The sequence below is a fragment of the Triticum aestivum genome, chromosome 3A (assembly GCF_018294505.1).
Source record: "Triticum aestivum cultivar Chinese Spring chromosome 3A, IWGSC CS RefSeq v2.1, whole genome shotgun sequence".
Classification (NCBI taxonomy): domain Eukaryota; kingdom Viridiplantae; phylum Streptophyta; class Magnoliopsida; order Poales; family Poaceae; genus Triticum; species Triticum aestivum.
Genome location: NC_057800.1, coordinates 139783779 through 139800402, shown reverse-complemented (window position 1 = coordinate 139800402; position 16624 = coordinate 139783779). Strand labels below are relative to the sequence as shown.

At 41.8% G+C, this 16624-nt stretch overlaps 1 protein-coding gene across 2 annotated transcripts; it reads left to right on the top strand.

Moving 5' to 3' along the window:
- The first annotated feature begins 5619 nt into the window (after window positions 1-5619).
- LOC123060711 (uncharacterized) lies at window positions 5620-16366 on the top strand. 2 transcript variants are annotated; one of them, XM_044483529.1, is made up of 6 exons: window positions 5621-5943; window positions 10038-10379; window positions 12711-12866; window positions 14471-14775; window positions 14867-15413; window positions 15623-16366. In XM_044483529.1, the coding sequence occupies exons 2-6, from the start codon at window positions 10121-10123 to the stop codon at window positions 16132-16134; spliced, it is 1779 nt and encodes a 592-aa protein (XP_044339464.1). In that variant the 5' UTR covers window positions 5621-5943; window positions 10038-10120; the 3' UTR covers window positions 16135-16366. The 2 variants fall into 2 exon arrangements, with proteins under 2 accessions (XP_044339465.1, XP_044339464.1); XM_044483530.1 differs by lacking the exon at window positions 12711-12866 and having other exon boundaries at window positions 5620-5943.
- The last annotated feature ends 258 nt before the right edge of the window (window positions 16367-16624 follow it).

Here is a 16624-nt window from a genome sequence, read left to right as displayed (position 1 = left end):
AATTGCATGCCCTTGATTTCGTATCCAACGGCTGGAAAATTGATTGACCAAAGATGAAAAAGTCAGTCGACTGACGTGTAGACTCATCCTGATGCGGCTACACGACCAGCTGCCCTGGCTCTTGCATGCGCTGGTGCTCCGGGCGCTGTTGCTGCTATTGCTTTTCTGCTACTAGTGCGTTCAGTTTCGACCATAAAATTCAGTTTCGACAACAAAATTCAGTTTTGACGGTTAAGTTCAGTTTCGACAATTAAATTCAGTTTCGACAGTTAAGTTCAGAAATGAGCGGCTGATGTATTTTACATCTAGCACTTTGCGGTTATGTATTTTATGTCATCTATTGGAGATGCTTTTAGAATTCCACTCAGGTTAATGTTGTCTCTCTTATCCTGCTTCAGCCTCGCCGTCGGACAACTCACCGGAGCTGCTCCAACGACGAAACCCTCCATCACAGCAGAGCAGTACACCGGGCTCCATCTCCAGACGCCTAAGATCTTCTTCCCCTCCTCCAACAGCCAAGTCAGCTGGAGCATCCTCACCGACCAACCCAATCACGCTGAGATCGACATGGCTTCGCCAAAGAGATTGTACACCAGTTGCATCTCTTTTTTACTCTACATGTTATATATATTATCCACTGAGCAGACGTAGTAACGTGAAATACGATTAGTTTCTCCTACTATATGACAAGAAGTGAGGTACCAGGCAACTTAGCTATCCGTGATGGACTCTCTTGAATGCCATCATTATTTATTTCTCTGTGTTTGAGCTGTGCATTTGTCGATGGGCCTAGGAGTTGAGCTTGTAGGGCAGTGGCCTGGATCCAAAGTAGTAGAAGTAGCACAAAAACAATTTTTGAGTGTAGGATTTTCCATGCTCAAGCCTGCCTACTAGAATCGCCAGTGCTTGAAAGGAAAAGTGAAGGAAAAACATAGGAATTGGAAAGTTTCCTATGGTACTACCATTCATGCATTTGGTTCAAAGGAATGGAGCAAAGGAAAACTGTATGATTTGTTCCTTTAGTGTCTCCTTGAAAGAAAAACCGTAGGAATTTTAATATCCACTTGTTCATCTTTTCAAATTCCTATTCATGAAGCACAAGACTAAGAGATAGTAGCATAATAGCATTATAACCGTACATTTTCTTGTGGTTTGACTTAATCTCACCATGCTTCTTTGCATCTTGTGATCTTCCAATTCTTGTGAACCAAATACCCAGATTGGCAGAAATTCTGTGTTTTTAAATTCTCTATTTTGCACGTGCATTCCTATCATATTCCTGTGTAATTCTTATCCCTGCATTGTTAGAATCCTCAAATTCAAACAAGCCCTTACACAATCACTTCTGTTACAAATATGTGTCAAAGAAAACCTTGTGTGTTTTGTTCCACTCCTGTTGCGCTGTGTTACACCCCAGCTCAGTTGCTCCAATGACGGAAGGGTTCACCACAGTAGGGATCCGCTCTCCAGACTATTTTTCGCTGCCTCAGATCTTCTTCCTCGCCGTCGGTAGCCACGACAACTGCATTACCATCATCAACTGAGCAGATGACCTTGAGGACTACATGGGTCCGCAAGAAAGGTCACACTCTTCCATGTCTGCTTACGTTATGCATTGCTTAAAATGATGACATGCTACTTTATCATCGTGTTCACCTATTAGACTCCGAGTCGGGTCTAAACTAATGCTAAAACTTGAGTTTTTAAATGGTTGTGGGGTACATATTGGGGCAGCAATCAGTACTATCTAGTTAATCTCGGGTGTCTACTATGAGTTTCATGTTGGGTGCAAGCAAACCTTAAAGGAGCCATTATCTGTATTTTTAACTAAAGCTATTATCTGCCTGCTATCATTGGTTTTGGGTCTATCCACAGTTTGCTACCATCACTCTGGATTTGTGCATGCACTCCTTACATAATCTCATTATATTTTATTCCTATGCATGTCAGTTATTGTACACATCAGAACTAAACATGTAGAGCAAAAGAGACGAGCCTTGAGTGGCAATAAAATTTCATGCAGACGTCGCTTTATGGTGGGTGCAAAGGCGGGCCCCCTCCACCCATTTTGGATTGTAATCAAGAGGAAGATAACTGTTCTGAGGGGGATTCAGAAGGAGAAGACCACTCCTATTTACCCCCTGAGGTCTTCGCTCTAGCTTGGCATGCTGATGTTGGTAATATCATGCATATGGTGCCTTGCATTGCTTAATTTATACATCACATATGCCATCTGCTTAGGTCAGACATGCTTTGTGTGAATGTGATACGTTCATTTTGCATCATGCTTTTATATCGATATTTATTGCATTATGAGTTGTTATTACACATTATCTTACAATACTTATGCCTATTCTCTCTTATTTTACAAGATTTACATAAAGAGGGAGAATGCCGGCAACTGGGATTCTGGGCTGGAAAATGAGCAAATATTAGAGACCTATTCTGCATAGCTCCAAAAGTCCTGAAACTTCACGGAAACTATTTCCAGAATATATAAAAAATACTGAGCGCAAGAAGTTCCAGAGGGGGGCCACACCCTGGCCATGAGGGTGGGAGCGCGCCCTACCCCCTGGGCGCGCCCCCTACCTCGTGCCCCCCTGGTGGCCCTCCGATGCCCATCTTCTGCTATATGGAGTCTTTCGTCGAGGAAAAAATCATAAGCAAGCTTTCGGGACGAGACTCCGCCGCCACGAGGCGGAACCTTAGCGGAACCAATCTAGGGCTCTGGCGGAGCTGTTCTGTCGAGGAAACTTCCCTTCGGGAGGGGGAAATCATCACCATCGTCATCACCAACGATCCTCTCATCGGGAGGGGCCCAATCTCCGTCAACTTCTTCACCAGCACCATCTCCTCTCAAACCCTTGTTCATCTTTTGTATCCAATCTTTGTATCCAAACCTCAGATTGGTACCTGTGGGTTGCTAGTAGTGTTGATTACTCCTTGTAGTTGATGCTAGTTGGTTTACTTGGTGGAAGATCATATGTTCAGATCCATTATGCATATCAATACCCCTCTGATTATGAACATGAATATGCTTTGTGAGTAGTTACGTTTGTTCTTGAGGACATGGGAGAAGTCTTGCTATTAGTAGTCATGTGAATTTGGTATTTGTTCAATATTTTGATGAGATGTATGTTGTCATCCCTCTAGTGGTGTCATGTGAACGTCGACTACATGACACTTCACCATTGTTTGGGCCTAGAGGGAGGCATTGGGAAGTATTAAGTAGATGATGGGTTGCTAGAGTGACAGAAGGTTAAACCCTAGTTTATGCGTTGCTTCATAAGGGGCTGATTTGGATCCTTATGTTTCATGCTATGATTAGGTTTACCTTAATACTTCTGTTGTAGTTGCGGATGCTTGCAATAGGGGTTAATCATAAGTGGGATGCTTGTCCAAGTAAGGACAATACCCAAGCACCGGTCCACCCACATATCAGATTATCAAAGTACCGAACGTGAATCATATGATCGTGATGAAAACTAGCTTGACGATAATTCCCATGTGTCCTCGGGAGCGCTTTACATCATATAAGAGTTTGTCCAGGCTTGTCCTTTGCTACAAAAATGATTGGGCCATCTTGCTACACTTTTATTTACTTTTATTACTTGCTACTCGTTACCAATTACCCTTTTTGCCACAATTACATCATGGAAGTGTCACTTCCATGACAGAAAAAGTTTTCGTTCGAACCATAATGATGCAGATGTGTCTTTTTTGTAGTGCTTCCTTAGGGCCAACCCGGACCATGGACCCCAACTAGTGTTGTTTTGTTATATCATTAGCACTTAATTAGACAAAAATGGTGGAGTTTTTGCCCAACATTTGATTGAATGGCCCATCCTACATGGGTTAACCTCTCCTATAATTTTGATCAAGCTCCGCCACTGCCTTTGACAGTTCGTCTTGGACCACTTTTGGGTGGACCATGGCGATCTACAGGGAAAATCAAGAAGGCCTACTGTTCAAGACGAGGACTCTGTATCCCCGAAGGACTCCTCTCAACTGACGTAGCCGATTAGGACTCTTGGCCTCCAGTATCTTATATAAATCGAGGCTGGCTAGGTGATAGAGACATCTTACATTATACACATTACAATCTCAGGATAGAATATATGTATTTTGTACTTAATCTAACGCAATATGCAAAAGCACGGCGTAGGGTGTTATCTCCTTGAAGAGCCCGAACCTGGGTAAAAACTCATGTCCTTGTTACCATCCTGCTTAGACGCTTAGCTCGGGACACCTTAACCCGAGAAATGCCAGATTTAGCTCCGTCACAAAGTACGCAGGAAAGACTAGTGTTGGTTTGTAGGGTCAGTGTAGATTCTGCCAGGGGTAACACACGGGAATCAGTGGTTGTGGCCGAGGTGTTACACACATAGTAACATGCTTGTGTACAAACATTAAGGGAAAACCATTTCTTGGTTTCTTCCACAGATCTTGTCAGCTCGTTTATTTCAGGGAATATTTCAAAAATGGTTGATTTATTCATCCATTTATTCTGGAAATAAACAAGTGGCAACCATCCTAAAAATTGACTATCTCAGTCGCATTAAGAGTGTGTTTGGTATGAGTCACCAAGTGGAATAGCATGTGTGCGACCCGTAATTCGCCCCCCTTCTCGTGTTGAGTACAACTAAAACCCGAACCCACTCGTTACACATTTGAGAATATTCAACTGAGATCCGTAATGCAGTGGTTCCTCCAAGAGGCAATAGCCAAAATACTACTTGTCAAAACCAAAATGCCAAAATACACTAGTAAAAACCAAAGAGCTGCAATAGCTCATTTCAATATGTTCATGCCAAAATACCACTAGTGGCTAAACTAAGAATAGCATAGTTGAAAAAAGATATATGTGCCTTTATCTCCACACGTCACGCTGCTCATTCAACAACAAATTAACACCATTTTACCAACACAATCAATACAAAAAACATTATTTTCAACACAAGTAGGCAACACAATCAACACACATGCAGAGGCAATGCTAGCTAGGGTTGCACGGGATTAAAGGTCGAGGTCCAAATCCAAGCACAAAGGTCATCGTAGTCAGGAACGCACACGAGCATTGGAGATAGGGAAGGATGGCGAGCAACGGAGCCAGTGACGGGGAGCTAGGGCAGGCTACCATCGCGAGAGGACTAGGGAAGTGTGGCGAGCGGCAGAGTTAGGGCGTCGCCGGCCCGAACACTGGAGGCTACCGCGACGGGAGACCTAGGGGAGGACGGCCATAACGGGAGGATATGAGAGGGAGGCGAGAGCAGAGCAACCGGCAAGTGACAAAGAAACAATTAGATAGAGAGGGAGCGACCGAGAGGAGCAGGCGCCGGCGCGGGCTAGTTTGATGCGTCGCCATGATAGTGTTTTTGGGTGAAGGGGATAAAGCTCGTACAATAGAGTATATGGATAAAATTTAAAACTAAAAAAGGTTATTTATGAATTCACAAGAATCTGAAAAACATCACATAATTTTGAACTAACAGAAAACATCTGGCATTCGACGGGAGTGGTATTCTGACAACAAAGCCGAGATTGCAGTGCCATTTTGGCGTTTCGGTTTGTACTAGCGATATTTTGGCACTCCCGGTTTTGACTAGTGCTATTCTCTCTTCCTCCAAATCCGTGAACGACGGGGAACGCTGCCTGGCGCTCACCCCCTCCCTCTCGCACGAACCCTCTCGCGTCTCCCTCTCTCGCACAAACCCTATCGGTGGCGGCTGCTGCTCCTCCCCCTGGATCCGCGCCCCCGGCTGCTCCTCTCCTTCATCCTCGCCGCCGGCTGCTCCCCCCCTTCATCCTCGCCGCCGGCTGCTCCTCTCCTCCCATCCACGCCGCCGGATGCTCCTCTCCCTCGTCTCCTCCTCAATCGGCTGCGCGGCGGCGGTCTTGAAGCTGGGCGGCGAGCGAGGGGCTACTCCGGCGGCGGCCCTGAAGGTGAGAACGTCCCCTCCTCCCCCCTTGTATCTCGCGGCTTGCCCCTCTCTAGATCTTGGAACTTGTCTCATCTGCCTTACCCAGACGAGAGGGAGATGGAGAGGATATTGAGGCGACACTCGTGGCGTTTGTTTGATTCGAGTTCCTTGCTCTATGCTGTTCAAACTAGTGGGCGATTTTCCTATTTTATACTCAAAGTGCTGTTTTACAATATATCTTTGCAATATATTCTGCTGTCACAACTCACAAGTCACTGGTAGAAATATTTCTGATATCATGCATGAATTGTAGATGGTCAAGAAGATGAACAAAAGAAAAATGATGATTAGGGGAGCCACTGTTTTTGTTGCACTTGCTGCAATGGCAGTCATTGTCTGGGCTATAATAAGGAAGAGGAGACCATGTATTACCTATGGCCCAATGAATGAAAGAGATCGTGGATCAGATTTGATTATCTAAACCAAAAAATATGGCAATTCGATGTGATGTGGTAAAACATGTTAAGGTTTGAAAGAAATGTGTTATTTCGGTTGTGTGACATATTGCGGGATCACAAGTTGCTAGAAAACAGCCCACACGTCAGCGGGGAGTAACAATGGACGTTTTTTCTTTTTGCATACTATTGGGCATAACCATTGGAATAGGGCTGTTGCAACAATTTTTTGTAGATCATAACATAAAGCAGTTGATGCTATCACCAAAACAGTTGATTCAGTTCACTGCCCAACAAGGAAGTCCATGAAACTAAATCAATCAACCTATAACGAGAAGTATGATAGCAGAGGTAAAAAAAACCATTACTCTACGAAACATACAATATAACTGCTGCCACCATTCACAATCTAAAGAATAAAAAGCGCTTACATTTTTTAATATCAAAAAATTATATACGCAGAAGTTGGTGATTTGCTCTGATCTTTGAGGCATATAAATTTTTAATACTAGCGCACACAAGCCAATTAAGATCTAGCAACAAAAAATCTCAAGCATAAGGTTCTTTGAGGAGAAGGCTCACACTCAAGCCAATTAAGATCATCTGAACAAAAGAAAGGTATAGCAAAAGTATTCCATAGCAAGTCAATCATTCTAGTGGCAAAATCATGAGTGCTAATCATTATCTGCTCTGGAAGGCTAAGAAAGATGAAATTATTACCTACTAACCCAACAAACCACTACAACAACGCCACTCCAATATCACAACAGCAATGAATATTCACACAAAAATGTGCCAAAAACAGAACAAGTAGAACTCAAAATGATTCCCAAAACTCCAGTTCTAGTAACTCAAAAAATACCAAATTTCCCATCATATTAACAAAATTCAGCCAGCACACTGCACGACCTAGACAAAAAGGGCACAATTAAGAGATTATTACCGCTGTTCCGGCGATACGCATTTGCACAGCGCCTTAAAACCTCCCCACCTCCACCACCAGCACTTCCTCTGCTCACTACCTTAGTTGCCGACGAAATCAGAATCTTTCCAAAATCCACCTTTGCTGGCAGTAGAATCTCCACACCATCCATCCACCGCCCCGAAATGCGCCCTTTAAACACCTCTAGAAACAAACAACTCGCCGCAAAAACTACCCCAAATTGATGCCGATTCTGGCCACACCAGTGCCGAATCGGAGCGCGGTACGCGCCTGGGGCACACATTCGTTAAAGATCGGGGGGGGGGGGGGGTTCGGCGCTCGCAGGGTGAAGAGGCGGCCGCATGGTGGGTAGGGGAGGGGGACGTCTAGGGCATAGGTCTGGGTGAGGAAGGGAAGGGAAAAGGGAGGTAGAATCAACTGCCTTATTTGGTGATAGCATCAACTGCTTTATGTTATGACAGCCGATAAGCTTACTGCTATTTCTTGATGATTGTGTTCTTTGGTATTCTCGTGTTGGGCTGTTGGCAACAATTTAGCTTTAAAGGAAGCCTTTTTTGGTTTTTGTTTTATAACAGTACTGTTTTTTAATGCTTCAAAATTGGATATCAGACGGTTAACTTGAAAAATGGCGACACCTTGTGCTGTGAGGTCTGTTAGCTTTGTAGATGCCTTCAGAACTTAGTACAGACACTTGATGCCAGCAAATTCTATTGTTTTACTGAAATGATATTTGGATTTCGATGATGAGGGGATTGAAGTCACACCTCATGATTGACTGTGGCATCACAACGAGGATATGATCTGTTAATTTGAGGGTGCCACTCTGTCAAAGATAAGCTTCCCTTGCCATTTGGGAAGTGTAGTATATATGTGAAGGCCCCTGACAAAGAATACATTTACAGAACTAGTTGTTATGTTACTCTCTACTTGGTTTTATTTGTACATTATTGTTGCATAAAGAGAATAGATATGAGATGTGTATATCACTATGTTTTTAAAGAGACATTTCATCACATGACAATGATGATGCTTTTTGCACCATCAATAATTCGGGCATTGTCTTATGCTTGGTCAAGGTTGCATGCCACGTGCTAACCTCACTCTAGGCCCCTCTGTTCCATGAGCATGGACAGGTTGCCTAGGACGCCATGCGCAAGAGGTGGTGTGGAGAAATATGGGAGTTTGAGACTCTGAAGGGTGCTGTAATGCTCTGCCCAAGTTGTGGCAGAATCACTCGTGTAAGCAACTGTCTTTTCCCTCTACGTGATGGCAACTTGTTGCTCACAAACAGCAAAAACAGAGGCATCGGAGGATATCATCCAAGGATGACAATGTGTTGATGTTCATGTGGCATGGGTGCCTGTGGAGCAAGAAGACCGTCGACGCCACTTTTGGGTGCTCGATGTCCCCAAAGCGAGTAGAAACTGACCTTTGGAACTGTGAGGACTTGATTGCACGCGGAGGCGGTCCACCTTGTTTGATTGAGGAGCTGCACACAGGGGTTTCTGACAGTTGCGTAGCCAGGGCTAGGCAACGCCCCGGGCCAACCCTTCAAAGTACACTAGGTACAGCAGCCTGACAGTAGCTACAATGCCTATAATCGCTACAGTGAATGACTGGGTTGGGGAGGTGGGCGGTGGGGGTGGGGAGGCGCAGAATCGTGAAAGGTGCAACCCCGTCCTTAGAGCAGGAGGTGCTGCAACTAAGTGCCTGTAGATGCTTATTGATAGAGGGAGGCGCCCTTGTCTGGGTGACCTCTTCTTGAAAATCGAGTTCTTTTAAATGCAACTGTGCTTATTTACTTGTGCTGCAATGGATGTTTTCGTTCTTCTGCTGATTTTAGGGAGTTGTTAAGTACTTACAGGTTTGTGATCCGTATAATCTAAACATGTAAAAGTTTCATTTGATTGAGTAGAGCATATTTTACTTGGCCGTGTACTGGAATGCAGCAATCACACCAGTTTTTGCCTTGTCTCTGGCAATTTTTTTTGTTCCTTTTTACCCCGTGGACCGTTTCAGGTTTCATGACTGTGAAACTTGGTACTACTATTTTCCTTATGGGATGTGGAAATTACTCAAATTAGGCTGTTTTATTTCTTGTAAGTGTTGATCAGTTGGTTGAAGAAAGTGATACATGAACTTAAAAATCTGGCGTTTACTTTTGTTTTAACTTTTGATTTTGTTTCCCCTTTTCTGATTTGAACTTTCTCGCTTCTGCCCAATGGCAGATGTAACAATCCCGGGTTTTATTGTGCGTATTTTTATTTATGTGAAGCTTTGTATTAGTGATGGTAATATGCTCTCACTTCTTCAGTGCTTATACCCGTGAGACAAATATGCTGAATCTCGTTGGGAGGGCTTTAAGATACTAGATGCAAAAGCACCATCAGCATGTGTCCATGCGTCCATGAAACCACAGCTTGCAAAACATATACATACTTGTTAGTTTCCATAGATGTGTGACTCTCCTTGTCTCTTTGGGGCCTGAATGTTGCATTGAAGTTTCCCTCTTTCACGGCGAAATAAATGGTGTCTTGTAACCTTAGTATTTATTGATATCCTTCCTTTCTAGTGTCATGGAATTTGCTTTTTCCCAGTTGTTTCCGGTATTATATGCAAATTATTTTTGCCATGTGTTTCATCTACCAAAAGGTTGTCTTTAATGTGTTTCACTTTTGATGACTAATTTACTAATCCATCGAACTTGTGTATGGGCAGATCAGCAGATGTGAAGCAGCACCACCAGAACACAGAAAGCAGTTCATCTTATAAAACGTAAAAGGACTTCTTTGGAGGTTTCTATGCAGAGATCTCTCGCTGTTGGCATTAAGTCTGAGAACAATGGCAAGCGGGATTACACTGGAACTGGTACTGTTCCATCCTTGCATAAGCAAGATAGCAAGATACTGACCAAAAAGACCATAAAGTTGTTGGATGCACCACCTTGTCCAAAAAGGCCAAAGCTAGAGCCAACTCAAACCACTAGAGGTGCTGAAGTTAAGGGCCATGAATCGCTGCCACATAAGATTGTTCCTGAAATGGTACGATGCACAGCATCTGGTAAGTTATGAAGTCTCATTTCTTCATCTATGGGTGTCTAATTTTACATAACAGAACTACTCACCAAATGACTCTGCATATGTTAATGGATTCATTATGGACCTTCCCATCAGAGCTTCATATCTTATCTTTTGGCTAAATGTTACCATCATTTGAATCAATACCATGCTTCCATTGCACTTATTTCTCTATTACAGTTTTTATGTTCTTCGGACCTCTGTACATGACCGCAAAGTAGTTTTCTTAGAACACGCAGGAGAGCTGCATATCATTTCACTAAGATGAAGGAAAGGTACAGAGGGGAGCTGTGTATCATTTCGTTAAGATGATATACATGATAGAGTTGGGGTAGTGCTGATTGAAGAGAAGCTTGTCCAACATCGCCTGGGATTGTTTGGGCATATACAACACAGGCCTCCAGAAGCGGCATTGCATAGCGGACGGTTAAAGCGTGATAATGTCGGGAGGTCGGAGTAGACCAAACTTGACACCGGAGGAGTCTGTAAAGAGAGACCTGAAGGACTGGAATATCACCAAATAACTAGCTGCAGAGGTGTGTGGAACTTGGTTTCGAGATCTTTTGGGTTTCAACTCTAGCCTACCCCAACCTCTTTGGGACTGAAAGGCTTTGTTGTTATTGTTGAAGGAAAGGTACAGAGTAGCGGGAATAAGGACCCTCACTCTAACGACCAGCTGACTGCAGAGTCAGGGATAGCCCCATAAAGACCAACTGACCGCAAAGTAGTAATTTTAGTGGTCTTCCTATTCACGTTATATTAGCAGGTATATATAAACCTGAAAGCTGACCCTTAAATTTCAGTTTTTGACTGAGCAAAAAAATAAAGAATAAAAAGGAACGTGTTACACAAATGACTTCTGGAATGATACTTGTGCTGTAATGGATGTTTTCATTCTTCCTATTCACGTTATATTAGCAGGTATATATAAACCTGAAAGCTGACCCTTAAATTTCAGTTTTTGACTGAGCAAAAAAATAAAGAATAAAAAGGAACATGTTACACAAATGACTTCTGGAATGATACTTGTGCTGTAATGGATGTTTTCATTCTTCTGCTAATTTTTGGGAGTTGTTTAAGTACTTACAGGTTTGTAATCCACATAATCTAAACATGTAAAAGTTTCATCTGCCCGAGTAGAGCATACTTTTGCTGTGTACTGGAATGCAGCAATTACCCAGTTTTTGCCTCCTGGAAATTTACAATGTGTACTGTAAGTACTTAAACAACTACCAGAAATTCAGTTTTTTAAGTTCATTCCGCATCAAACAAATATAAATATGGACCAGTAAGTGGCTAATTTATCCTATTATTAATTCAGAAATTTGACTGTTATGTTCTCATGGTCCAAAAAGCTATTGTTTGGTGCATATTTCAGTATTCAACGTGTTAATGTTGTGTCTTCTTCTGGAATGACTAGTGTGTATTAGGGCGAGTTGGCACAAGAGCTCTTGAATTACCCCTCATAATTTGAAATTTGTTAGTACAAATGCGGGATTTTCTTGATTTAGTCTTTCCCCATGATAAATATTGTCAGCAGTGGTTATTTCTCAGCCTTTTACAGTTCCTGATTCAGGTAATAATACCTTTTAATCTGCCATGGGACCAAAAAAATGATTGCAGTTCTATTGGATCAGCATATAGTATACAACAACAATTGCACTTGCAGCACTGCAGAGAGAAAACTTAAGCAAACAGGCAATACTGCACCTCCGTAACTGGGCATGTGTGCACCAATGCAAGATTTGAAGCGCGGAGCCATGACCGTATTTTGAAATTTAGAAGTTATGATGATGGAGACTGGGAGGAGGGGTAGCCGTAGTACAGTGATTGTGGAGATGCCGTACCACGAGTGCGTGCCCCCTGTTGGTTATCTAGTTACGCCTATGTTTAATTAACCTGACTAGTCCACAGGCTCACTGTAAAAAAACTAGTCCATGGATTGGTAACCCTTTAGTTCTCTTATTACAATGGTTGATTACTATGTCGGTGTCCTCCAAAGGGTGGCCTGATTTGGTGGACCGGTGCGTCCAGCGTAACCATTTTAATTATGTTAGATTTTTGCCGCTGTTTTACTTGGTAGGCGGGGCATCAGTGCTTGCACTGGTAACACTTTTAGTTCTGTTACCATTTCTGGAGTATGTTTTACTATTACTAGTACTAGTAGGGGGGAGGAAAATTGATTTTTTAGCTGAGCAGCACTTGCGACCTGGCTGGAGCGCAGGATTAGCATTTTACGCTCACGCTTGCTTTAGCGCTGCCGTATACATATACATGCGATTAATGTTTTTGCCCTTACCTTAATGTTATACAGAAAAATCTGGGTTGCTAAAGCAGAGGCGCATTTCTGATGCGAAGAGAATTGACAAGAAGAATGCTAGGTCTGGTGTCAGATCTAAATATGATTGTTTCACATTAAAGTCTGGTTTAGGAAATCATGATTCCAGTTTCGTGGGAAATGGCATGCTTGGTATGTATTAACTGGTTGCAACTATGATTTTGTTTATCGATGTGTTATACTAGTTATTATCCTTCTCATGCCTTCTTATCATAGTGCAAACTTTCTCACTTACATTACAAAGTTCCACATTTAGACATACTAAGTCATTCTGTATGCATGTTAGCTCTTGATTTGTCAGCATATGGCCTGTACATGATGCACTCGCTATGTTTGGTATGCTTGAGAAATATAGATCTGTTAGTTCATTTGACCTTTCATGAGCTGTCCCTGGATAAAGAACATGATATGCCAGATTGTGGATGTAGATTTATAAGTTAGTTATTATTCTATGGCGTTCACATCCATAACTGATTTTCTCAGTAAATTGATCCTAGATAATGCGGGCAATGAGATCTAGTTGTCTAGATCCTTTTAATTTTGTTACTTGTTTAGTTCTGAGATTTCTGTTTTGTTTCATTGTCGATTGTTTTAGAAACTTCATTTTTAACCTGCAAAGGGCAATTCTTGGTCTTCTCACATTTTAATCATATGATCTAAAAAAAATAAAATCTCATTGACATGGAGTTGCTTTTCATTTTAAGCACCCACCTTTTGTTTTGGTTTCATCTTCCCTCTATTACTTGTTAAAATGATATCCCCTCAGTTCTAATAGAGATGATATTCGACTTTGCAATGGTGTCTGAATGCATCTTTGGCCATCACGGTATTATGAATATCTAAGTATGAGATATACAAAATTATATTGTGGAATGTTTTTTCATGACAAACCTATGGCGTCATTTTTATTTCCATTTAACCAACCTAAATAATTTTTAAATAGTTAGTTTACAAAGATATAGAAGTTTGACTGTATGCTTTGTAGAATGCGTCATCTATTTTAGAACAGATGTAGTGCCGAGTTTCGTTATGGCTGCACACAACTCATTCATGATGCAAATTAGTGTTTGCTCACACAAATATAAACACTAATGGGATGAATGCTAGAATCTTTTACATATTGGTGTTTTAATTTCTTTTTTTCCTTTCTTGAATTTCTTGGTTTTTATACCGTATTTGTCTATTTATTTGGTGGCCGTTATTTATTAAACATGTTCCAACTTGCCTTTCTGTTTCTAGTTTCATTTTAGTGTCAGTTGTTCCATTTTTGTTGCTTTGCATCTCTCTAATTGTAATACCAATATGAAAAACAATTTTTTTATCAGATATGAAAAACAATACTAATGGCACATCTGACCTTTTTTTGTTCGTTCTTCAGTGGTACATGATTTTCTTACTTCAATATGTAGGATTCTGCAATCTGCATTATCATTTATTATAATTCATGGCCGCCAGTGACTTTTGCATCATTAGGCCTTTTCAATTCATCTGATATGACTAGTATAGTATTTTACTATGTGGGTGGTTCTTCAGTGTACATCTTTTTACTTAAAAAGTACGCCGTATGCATCCACAAAAAATCTCATTGTTCAATTTCAACATATATTTATGAATACTCTAGGATGACTAATATGGTATTGTAATGGAGAAAACACGCTATTGATTAATTTTTAGGCCTCTTATCATTGATCACGTATTCTTGCATGTCACCTTACAGTGTTTATCTGTTCATTCAGGGGCACATGGCCTGAAATCTGATATCCGTGACATCACGAATCACATTGAGAACCTGACATTGAGCGAACTTCTCGATGGCACTTACAAATATTCCAGCTTAGGAAGAGAAAAAGGAAAGAAGGTACTGCACACAAAAGATGAACTCCTAGTCTCTGTCAGAAAAGCTTTTTTTATGCTATCTGACATGGACAGTAGTCCTGGAAAAGATGGTAATTTGACTCCTAGTCCTAGGCTGCATTCAGCAACCACCTCAAGCTCTGATATCAAAGATCAGTGTAGTGACAAACCGTCCTCTTTGATTAAGGTAAGTGGAATCAATTGTGTTTAAATCATTAACATGTCTTGAAGCACCTCACAATACCATTTATGCTTATTGTAATACTACTGCTACCCAGGATCCTTTACAAACTGAGGTCTGCAATGTTTGCCCAAAGGACATCCTAAGCCGTTTAACACTTCCCCAAGGACATGATCTTGATTCTCTTTTATCAGCTGGAAGCGAGAGCTCAGCTACAGGGCCTTCCATGACAACTCATGGAGCTAGTTTGCCACCATTTACTTGGTCACACTCACAAGCTGGGGTTTACCGACCGAGCGTTGACTCTGGTAAACATGGGTCAAGTAGGAGTAACTCCCATTGGCAGTGGTTGAGAGTTGGATCATATCCAACCGCTCAGGATTACGAAGATTTACCTGTCCATCAAATTGATGATCTTCTTCAGGAAATGGATATGGCAAAGTCATCTATCATTGATTCATGTAGCAGACAATCTAATTTATGCTGCACGGAATCAACTTCTGGATCCCTCGGACAAACTATTTACTCAAGAAAAACTGAAAGCGAGCATGGTCCGCAGCAACTGCATCCACTAGACCATGTGGGCTCCTCAGATAGCTTCCGGAGGAATGACAGTGAACGTTCTCTTCTGAAAGCATGTCAAGGTATGCTATATCACTTCTTGGTATAACCTAAGATAATGCAATGAATGATATGTAGTATAAAGCCCCTTTGCATTCTGTGTCATTAGATCTAGCTATCTGCGGGTTTTTTAGTGAACCGTGATTACTATTTCATTTGGGTTGCATAGTTTGTATTATCCATTTTTAATTCTTAAAATTTGCTGATTTGCTGATATGAGCTCCATGATCAGCATCACGGAAGATATTGTGCGCAGCTGAGACCCTATGTGATATGAGAAGAAGCACGGAAGGGTGGAGTCCCCAAGTATATAGCAATGGGACAATAAATTTGCCAAAGTCACCTCCTGATAAGGTGAAAGCCCGTAAGCCGTCATCACCGTTTGGTACAGCTGAGAGCTCCTCGGGCTCTCGGAATAGTGATCCAGCTCGCAGCGGAAACCATTCTACCAAGAAAGTGGTCGATAGGAAGAACGATTCTGCTGCGTGCATGAGCAATCCAGGGAAAGGGCTTATTAGGTGGCCTGTTCCTATTGAAGATGCTGTATCTCCTGTCAAACCCGAGAAGGGCCTTATGCTTGATATGAGACAAAACCACAGCAATGCCGCAAGGCATCCGATTCATGTATCGTCTCAGGCACGGCTTGAGAAGGAATACGAGAACCAGCAGAAACTGAGGAAAGCAACATTGGCCTCGTCTCTAGGATCGGGAGACTGGAATAAGGAGAGGAACAGGAGATTGTGAATTGTACATTATTCATGTTGACATCATAGAGGCGATATATTTGTCTGGGGATTGGCGTAAACCAGGCAACTGTTTCATAAGAGGTAACAACATGACATTGGGAGATGCGTTCATTCAGGTGGCGGATGTATTTATTGGGCATTTGTTGGTGGAATTGGTGTAACAAGTGTAGCCTGTCTTCTTTTTACTATTTGCCATCTTATCGCATGTCTCTCACTGTCTTGGTATCTTCTGTTGTTTGCTGGTAATTTAGATTTAGTTATATGTCAGCGGGAGCTGTGGCCTGCGCACGTGCTCCCGCTTTCTCTCCCTTCGATCCTTTTTACTTTGCATATAAGATTTGTTTGAAGTCAAATTTTGTAAAATTTGACCAACTATATAGAAAACAGATTAACATTCACAATATGAAATCAAGTTTTTCATATAAATATGGTAAAACTTTATGAAGTGTAACTTCAGACAAATCTTATAATCTTATATGCAGAGTAAG

Excerpts from the sequence above, each read along its gene's own strand:
- LOC123060711 (XM_044483529.1), top strand. The coding sequence starts at position 10,121 with ATGCAGAGATCTCTCGCTGTTGGCATTAAGTCTGAGAACAATGGCAAG. Across the intron at positions 12,867-14,470 it reads CGTGGGAAATGGCATGCTTG|GGGCACATGGCCTGAAATCT; the intron begins GTATGTATTAAC and ends CTGTTCATTCAG. Across the intron at positions 15,414-15,622 it reads TCTTCTGAAAGCATGTCAAG|CATCACGGAAGATATTGTGC; the intron begins GTATGCTATATC and ends CTCCATGATCAG.